This window comes from Protopterus annectens, chromosome 1.part2 (assembly GCF_019279795.1).
Source record: "Protopterus annectens isolate FY-2018-M chromosome 1.part2, PAN1.0, whole genome shotgun sequence".
Classification (NCBI taxonomy): domain Eukaryota; kingdom Metazoa; phylum Chordata; order Ceratodontiformes; family Protopteridae; genus Protopterus; species Protopterus annectens.
In genome coordinates this window covers 595,812,563-595,821,937 of record NC_056727.1, presented here as the reverse complement: position 1 = coordinate 595,821,937, position 9,375 = coordinate 595,812,563, and the positions used below count along the sequence as shown (strand labels likewise).

Sequence of the window (9,375 nt, the reverse complement as noted above, 5' to 3'; positions counted from 1 at the left end):
CCTGATTGACAGCTGAGGTTGGTAATGTTACCCATGCAGGATACAATCATTAGGCTACCATCTCTAGGTAGTCTTACTGTAGGAATATCCTCACTCTGTCCTTACGGACAGGACAGCAAGCCAACAGTCACCCTATACTAAACTCTAATACTAGGTTCATTGGTTCATGTGCCAAACCCAGGTTACTGCTGGTACAGTAGGGAGTAAAACCCTTACATCAGTCAGCAGGCTGTTAAGATTCAGAAAATATGCATGTAATTTGTTCTGCAGTATGGGCACAGCATGGGCATTTTAAGAGTGCCCTATGGTACAGTATCAACACTTTGCTGACTCTCAATGATGAAGTCATGTTTTGAAGATGTCACATCCTAAACAAGTGAGTACTCTTTCTAAATACATACTAGCCAAAATATGAGAAACCTGGTAGAAAAAACAACGACAACCTATATTTTGTAAAGTCATAGACTGCAACCACAGTTATTGAAAAAAAAATATGTGTAGGCACTTTTGCACAATTTCTAGGTTTCACACCTAGGACGGCACCGATTTTTAGAGCTTTAAACACACTTCAAGTGAGATTTATTCTTTTGAACATGAAAATGCATAACTAAAATGCCATAATTTTTGTGGTTAATAGAACATACAAAATAAAACTGCAAAACCCAGTACAGTAAACTCTCAGTTAACCGGAACTCAATCAACCAGAAAAAAAAAACTGCAGACATATAGCACAATTTTATGTGTTGCACTTTCTGTTTCACCCTGCAGAAACATACCTTATGTTTTTAGAGTTTTAAAAAGGAAGATAGGAATAAATTCCCTCTCTCCCCAACCTGAGAGCAGGTCAAACCAAACAAATAGTATAGGGTACAGTATTACTCATGCCTAATAATACTATTTTTAATAGTAACTCTCAAGCAACCGGAAACTACAGTTATCCGGCATCTACCAATCCCCATGGGTGCTGGTTAACTGAGACCTTACTGTTTCTGATTTTACCTTCATTACAAGTGACAGCTTCCTGCCTGCTTGAGTTATCAAAGAATTCCACTGGCATTAGGACAGCAAAATGGCCAAAAAAATTGTCTGGTCAAAAGAAAGAATTAGTGGAAGGATTTAGAAACATCAGGATTTGGTATTGGGGACATCTGAAGTGTCATTCAGAGCTGGCTGTTGTAAAAACAAAGCAGCTATACACTGACTTTCAGTATAGCCAAATGTAGCCGATGGTAAAACAGGATCCTTTATTACTTTCACCATTTAGGAGATCTGGCATCCGGTATCCTTCTGTGGTTTAATATCAGGCTCCTTCATAGGCTTCACCTCATCCTCTTGTTTAGGCTTGGCCTAGAGGCACAGAGAGTTACAAAATCATTACTGCTGAAAACATTGTTAGTTGACATTACTACCACACGCATCACATTACTTGGTCATTTGATGTAGGCCTACAAAATAGACACTGACAGACGTACACACACACCTATGTGCACAGATGAATACAAGCAAACACAAACACTTTCCAGTCAACATGAAAAAGCACAATATTGTGATTGTAGAAAGGCTCAAGCAATACTGCAGCCTTGAAGAAAGTACAGTTTTGTACCTACCATAAATGTAGATGTTCGAGGATCCCCATTGCTGCAGTCCTTACTATTGGGTATAGTCCGCCGTCCAGCCATATCCTCAGTCTTTTCTTGCCCCAGATGTCAGAAGACCCTAAAAGACAAGGCCCAAAATACCTGCACCAAAATATGTACAATATATACAAGAATATATACAAAAATATAAGCATGTAACCTCACCTACACAACCACATCTAAACACAGAGGGGAAGGAGGCAGCAATGGGATCCTCGAACATCTACATTTATGGTAGGTACAAAACTGTACTATGTTCTTCCCCATTGCTGCAGCAGTCCTACTATTGGGTAGAATCCCAAAGCAGAGGTAAGGGAGGCTGGCAAATCATAAAGAAGCAGGAGCTGACAACATGCCTTGCAAAACAGCTGTGGCAAAACCAGCCCTAGACTTAGAGTAGATAGGAAGGTGATAATGCTTAGAGAAAGTATGCACTGAACTCCAAGTAGCTGCTTCCAAAATATCCTTAGCTGCCCCCCCTTAGAAATGCTGTTGAAGTGGCAGTAGCCCTAGTGGAATGAGGCCTAATCCCAGCTGGAATCTCCTTGCCATGATGGGAATAACAAAATGCAATGCAAAAGCCAATCCACCTAGAAATAGTTTGTTTTGACACAGGCTTGCCCTGTGAACTCAAAGCAAAAGAAACAAACAACTGCTGAGACTGCCTGAAATCCTTAGTCCTGCTTAAATAATAACGCAATTGCCTGTGTACATCTAAAGTGTGCAAAATCTTTTCCCTTTTTTTGGGGGTCTGCATAAAAGTAGGCAAATGAATAGTTTGGTTTAAAGCCACACTAGAAACCACCTTAGGCATAAAGGAAGGATTAGAATGATACCCTATCCTTATGGAAAATCAAAAGGGCTCTACTGCCATAAGGGCCTGCAACTCAGACACCCTTCTTGCAGAAGTAATAGCCAACAGAAAAGCAGTCTTCCATGACAAGTATTTCAATTCAGCAGTCTCAAAAGGTTGTAGAGTAAGTTTTTCCAACACAAAATTGAGATCCCAAGCAGGAGTAGGAGCTCTCTTATATTCTTTGCCCTCTAAGAAACTGCTTGAACAAAGGATGCGAAAACAATGGTGGATCACAATCATAGTGAGCTGAAATTGCTGCAGCATGAATCTTAATGGAAGAGAAGGACAAACCTTTGTCCAATAACTCAGTAAGGTATTGAAGAGCCACACTCAAATTAGGCTCAGAAATCTCCAAATTCTTTGCTGTACTCCAAAATAAAAATCTCTTCCATTTTTCTGCGTACACTTTCCTTGTACTAGGTCTTCTAGCTTCCATAATCACATTTAAAACTTGTTGAGGAAGTTGAGACCTGCTGTGTCTCAACACAGAATATGCCAGGCTGTTAGATGAAGAGAGTGAAGCTTGACATTGAGCAGATGACCATCCTTCTGAGATAACAGATGAGGAACCAGAGGTAAAGGCCATGGAGGCTTCTTTACCAGACTAGTAGTGGGTACCAGTGTTGCCGAGGCCAATCTGGAGCTATCAAAATCATCCTTGGCCTGTCTTGTCTGACCTTTAATAGTACCTTTGGAAGAAGAGGTAGAGGTGGAAAGGCATACACATGAAGGTTTTTCCAACTGAAAGACAGAGCATCCACTTTCCAAGCTGTGTGATGAAACCCCTTTGTGCAATACTTTGGCAGCTGGTGGTTTAGTGGAGAAGCGAACAGATCTATGTCTGGAGTTCCCCATGACACTGTCAATCTCTGAAATACATGAAGATCCAGTTTCCAATCCATGATTTGTCTGTTAACACATCTGCTAAGGAGTTCTGTGCTCCTGGCAGAAACCTTGCCTGAAGAGAGTCTCCCATAAAATCATTGCTTGCCTGCATAGAGGATAAGAATGTGTTCCCCTTGCTTGTTGATGTACCACATGACAGTTGTGTTGTCTGTTAGAATCAACACCTGCCCTGGAAGAAGTAACTCCTTGAAAGCCATTAATGCAAACTGGACTGCTAACATCTCCTTCATGTTGATATGTAGATGCTGTAGTCTGGCAGGCCACTTGTCTTGTATCCACTTTCCATTTAGATGAGCTCCCCAAGCAATGTCCGAGGCATCTGTCGTTAAAATCTGACCAGAGAGTCCCTTGTTTAGGTGACATTCCTGAGCCCACCACAAAAATTCTTTTGAAGGCAAGGTATTATTTGAATGACAGTGTCCAAATCCTGGCAGTGCTGTGTCCATACATTTTGAGATACCATTGTAGCTTACGTATATGCAGTTTGGCATTGGGAAGCACCAGAATACAAGATGCCATGAACCCTAATGCTTGAAGGACTGTCCTTGCAGTCAGCACGGACTGATGAGATAGTTGATGGAAGTAAAGTGATAGACTCTTTTGTTTGTCCGGGGTTAAAAAGGCCATCTGGGCTGCTGTATTCAGTCTCACACCCAGAAAGCACATGTCTTGAGAGGGTACTAGACTGGACTTTCACAGAATACCCTAGGCATCTTAGCACTGCTATAACATATTCCAGATGCTGTAGAAGGTCTTCCTTTTCTTGAGCCAGAATCAGGCAGTCGTCCAAGTAAGGATAGATTTGAATTCCTTGAAGCCTGAAGTAAGCTATCACTGGAGCCAGAACCTTTGTGAATACAGTAGATAAGCCAAAGGGCAATGCAGAGAACTGATAATGAGAATTTCCAGCTCGAAACCGCAGATACTTCCTGCAACTTAGCCTTATAGGCACATGAAGGTAAGCTTCCTTGAGATCTAAAGTTACCATCCAGTGATCTTTGCCCAGCAGAGGTAAAAGCTGTTGTAACGCCAACATCTTGAACTTGGGAATGTCCAGAAAAGTGTTGAGGAGAGATAAATCCAAAATGGTCTCCACGTGTTCCCCTTCTTTGGTACTAGGAACAGGCGAGAATAAAATCCTAGGCCCCTTTCTGATACAGGGACTGGCTGAATGGCCCCCATCTGGAGTAACTGAGAAACTTGTTTGTGAGCCTCTTTTCTTTGTGGAGGAGGCATGCCTTTGAAAGGGGCATTGTATGGAAATAAAATCTGTAACCGTGGTGAATGATATCCAACACCCATTTGTCTTGAGTAATTAAATCCCAATTTTCTTTGAAAAGAGACAGTCTTCCTCCCAAAGGAGCTGCCAGACGAGAATCTACTGGCAGCTGAAAAGACAGGTCATTGGGTCTGTTAAAGGACTGACCCCTGCCCTCACCAGAAGTCTGAGCAGGTGAACTCCTGTTCTAGGCCTAAAAGAACCTTGAGCCCTGCCCCTACCACGCCTAGACCTACCCCTAGACTGGGAATCATAAGCAGGATATGTCCACCCCTTAGCAGGCCAATTTCTACTAAACTTCGGTGGCTGCACCTGCAAAAATCTTTAACAGTTTGCATAGACTTAGCTTTGTTCTCCATTTTCTTTAAAACTGCTTCCACAGGCGATCCAAACAACACATCAGACTGTAAAGGAGCATCCAAAATCCTTGTCTTAACATGCTCCGCTAAATTCTGATACTTCAACCAGGCATGCCAAGAACAGAACTAGTAGCAGCCACCTGTACCGAGGAGGCCTGTACAGCATCAAAACCACATTGCAAAGAATGCTTACCCACTTGTTCAGACACATGAACCAAATCCAGCAACTCTTTACACTCAATACCTTCCGCCAAAGCATCCACCTTAGATTTTAATTGTGAAAGGAGATAATTCTGATATTTTAGCATGTGAAACTGACAATTCAACGCCTCATGGCTAGAGTGGAAGAAGTATACACTTTCTTTCCCCACCTATCCAAAGCCCTTGCCTCTTTATCAGTGGGAACAGGATTTTAACCACAGAAGCCTTAACACCTTTAGGCCCTTGAGAAATAGTTTAGGACTCATAAACAAATACTTATGAGCTTCGGGCGCCCTATAATACCTATCAGGCTTAACAGGAGCAGGAGGCAAAGAGTCAGGGTTCAGGGAAGCCTCTGCACAAACCTCTCCCACCACATTCAACACAGGAGGAATAGCTAAGGGCCTATGCTGGGGTAAAAACAAGAAATTCTAAAGCCTTTTCCTGAATCAGAGTAGTCCTGGCCTTCCCATTTAAAGTGCTCCCTCATGGAATGCAGAGTCTCTGAAAATGAGAAATCCTCAGGAGGAGAAGCTGTAGGGGTGGAATCATCCACATCAGAACCAGAATAAGTAGGATACTCCGGTAAGTCTTCCATTGAAGACTCTGAAGCCTCTGAACACTGTTCAAAACTATCAAACTCCGGTTCCACCCTAGGCCTCTTATCAGGAGGGGCATAGAACCTCTAATCATAGTAATCAAATCTTCTGCCATTTTAAGCATATGTTTCTACAGAACAGAAATGAGAGGAGAGGGACCCCCCCCAAGCTGAACTTGGCCTACCCCTACCTCAAAGAAGTTTTTTTGGCAGAAGGAGAGGCTCTAAACTACCTTGAAGAGAGGGAAGAACAGTTACCTGAGAAGTCCCTCAGCCTGGCCTACCTCCTGAGAAGGCACATCCTGTAACAGTAAAGTTTCTGCCTGAGACTCCATGGAAACTCTCTGCAAAAACCTCTGGCTCCACTGAGCCTTCTAAAGAACCGTCTGCGCTCTTCTTGGACGGCGGCGCCGGAGCATCCGAAACACTAACCTGGCACAGTCTAACCTCCAACCAACAACGTCGTGCAGCCCCTAGGCACAAACAAGGTACACAGGTATGGTAATCTATGAGAGGTATGTTTTCCCAAAAAAATACAGTTATTTTTTTTTCTGACATCGTTAAATACTGAGGCAAGAAAAAAATATTTCAGAACGCCAACCTGCAGGTCATGCGCATTAGTACCTGGCGATTGACATCAGTCTAATGCGCCCTGACCGCAGTAAGGACTGCAGCAATGGGGAACGAAGAACATCCATGTGCCTTGCCTACCTCTTAGCACTGTTATGCATGATGTGTAGCACAAAAACTGTTTAACTACAGATAACATAACAACAGGAAAGAAAGAAAAAAAAAAGCAGCAAACTGTGTTAAGCAATGGGATCTGTACTATGAAGTGTACAATAAGAAACTGGTATTTTAAAGCCTATAATTGCAAGTGGATAAAGGCTGATCATAGTTGCAATTAGTCTTCGATGCAGCCACCTCCAGTTGTCATCCATAGTTAAACTCTCCTTTAGAGAACATTCTAAGCTACCTCCTGCAGCACAGCATTCCATGCATTAGCATCTCTCTCAAAAAGGAATGCCCCATTACATCTCTACTGAATTCTTCCACCATGAGTCCAAATGTGGCCCTTCCTCACACCACAGTACAGATTACTAAGTAACCTTCTACCCTTTCACTGCAAAAATGTCATCTCTCATGATCCTAAATACCCAAATCCTGACTCTTCTGAATCTTTCCATTGTACTATACATGTCAAAAGTATGCCCTCCTACCCTTAGGCTGTTTGCCCATTTTATTATCGTACCCATTTTCATGGCATACTTCTGTCCAGCTTAACATCATTCTTTATACAAGACCACAAGAACTCTATTGTAAGTGAATCCTTAGCAGAAGAAGGAGCACTTTTGTCTTTCTGGAGTCAATGACCTAGCTTATATACTCTATTATCATGCTTGTACTGATTTCTGGATTCCCACACTCATTAAAATGATTCATTCCTGCCTTGCACAGAACCAAATACATTCTTTCCCACCACTTTATCCAACTTAATCTCTCTTAGGAAGTCTTTCCTTCTACATTCCTAGGATTCTATTGTTTAAAATGCAAACACAGCAATCAGACGTTACTTCTTGGTTCACTCAACCAGCTTTTCATGATCCATTGCCTCTATCACCCATGAAGGTTTCCAAATTTGTTATACAGAGACTCACCAAGCAAGCATTACACTATGTGAACTATGAGGACCCAAAAGAGGAATGACCCTAGCAAAGATCCTTGTTGCACACTGACAACAATCTCCCTCACTATGACACTCTGAATATTTCACAATAACCAGCTTTTAATCCACCCACCATCCTTTCCCAAGGAATTTCACAGTCAATCTGAGTAGAGTAGCAAGCACATCAAAGATTTACTAAAATCCCAAAAAAATACATCTGCAGAGTGCACCAGCAAGCTCTCCAGTGACCTGCTCATATTAAAGAATCTAGTTTATCTGACAAGATCTATCCTGACTAAACTTATACTTGCTGAATAGTATTATCATATAAAGCCAAGCCATTCTACGTTCTAGTACCTTCTCAGGCTTCCAACATTATGGATATTGATCTGATTCACCCATGATTTCTTAGATCTCTTCTTGGCACCAAAGTATACAGTTGGATCACATTTGCCACCTTCCACACTTTTGGAAGCCACAAGGCTAACATTACCACACTAACAGCTCAAAAATCTCTCCTTTTTTCCCCAATCCTCCCTCAGTTCAGCACAGTCTTGCTTCTCTACAATCCTATCATTACCAAACTATCAGCTCAAAAACCTTCCTATTTGCCCAGTCCTGTTCCACTTTAGCCCTGTCATTATCACACTTCTTCTTCTTTTGGTTGCTCCCATTAGGGGTCGCCACAGCGGATCATCTGTTTCCATTTCTTCCTGTCCTCTGCATCTTTCTCTGTCACACCAACCACCTGCATGTCCTCTCTCACTACATCCATAAACCTTATCTTAGGCCTTCCTCTTTTCCGGTTACCTGGCAGCTTCATCCTTAGCATCTTTTTCCCAATATACTCTGCATCCTTCCTCAGCACATGTCCAAACTAACGTAATCTTGCCTCTCTGGCTTTGTCTCCAAACCTTCCAACCTGGGCTGACCCTCTAATATACTTATTCCTAATCCTGTCCACCCTTGTCACACCCAGTGCAAATCTTAACGTCTTTAACTCTGCCACATCCAGCTCTAACTCCTGCCGTTTTGTCAATGCCACTGTCTCCAACTCATATAACATAGCTGGTCTCACTATCCTCTTGTATACCTTCCCTTTCACTCTTACTGGTACTCTTCTGTCACAAATCACTCCTGACACTCTTCTCCATCCACTTCATCCTGCCTGTACTCTCTTCTTCACCTCTCTTCCACACTCACCATTACTCTAAACTGTTAATCTCAAGTATTTAAATTCATCCACCTTCGCCACCTCTACTCCCTGCATCCTCACCATTCCTCTAGCCTCCCTCTCATTCACACACATGTATTCTGTCTTAGTCCTGCTGACCTTCATTCCACTTCTCTTTAGATCATATCTCTATCTGTCCAGGGTCTCCTCCACCTGTTCCCTACTCGCACTACAGATCACAATGTCATCTGCAAACATCATAGTCCATGGGGACTCCTGTCTGATCTCATCTGTCAACCTGTCCATCACCATTGCAAATAAGAAAGGGCTTAGAGCTGATCCTTGATGTAATCCCAGTTCCACCTTAAACGCATCTGTCACTCCCACTGCAGTCCTCACCGCTGTCACACTACCCTCGTACATATCCTGTACCACTCTTAAATAATTCTCTGACACTCCCGACTTCCTCATACAATACCATAACTCCTCTCTAGGCACCCTGTCATATGATTTCTCTAAGTCCACAAAGAAGCAATGCAACTCCTTCTGACCTTTTCTGTACTTCTCCAATCAACACTCTCAGAGCAAACATCTCATATGTAGTGCTGTTTCCTGGCATGAAACCATACTGCTGATTAATAATTATCATCTCCCTTCTTAACCTAGCTTCCACTACTCTTTCCCATAACTTCATGCTGT

At 42.5% G+C, this 9,375-nt stretch overlaps 1 protein-coding gene across 2 annotated transcripts in view; it reads right to left on the bottom strand.

Annotated features, from left to right (window-relative positions):
- Positions 1 to 900: 900 nt before the first annotated feature.
- The window catches only part of BROX (BRO1 domain and CAAX motif containing), a 1,162,070-nt gene continuing 1,153,595 nt past the window's right edge, over positions 901 to 9,375 (bottom strand). For both annotated transcript variants that reach the window (XM_044057891.1, XM_044057898.1), the window contains exon 13: positions 901 to 1,347. In XM_044057891.1, coding sequence (XP_043913826.1) covers positions 1,261 to 1,347 — 87 coding nt within the window. In that variant the 3' untranslated portion in view covers positions 901 to 1,260. The remainder of the gene's footprint in view (positions 1,348 to 9,375) is intronic.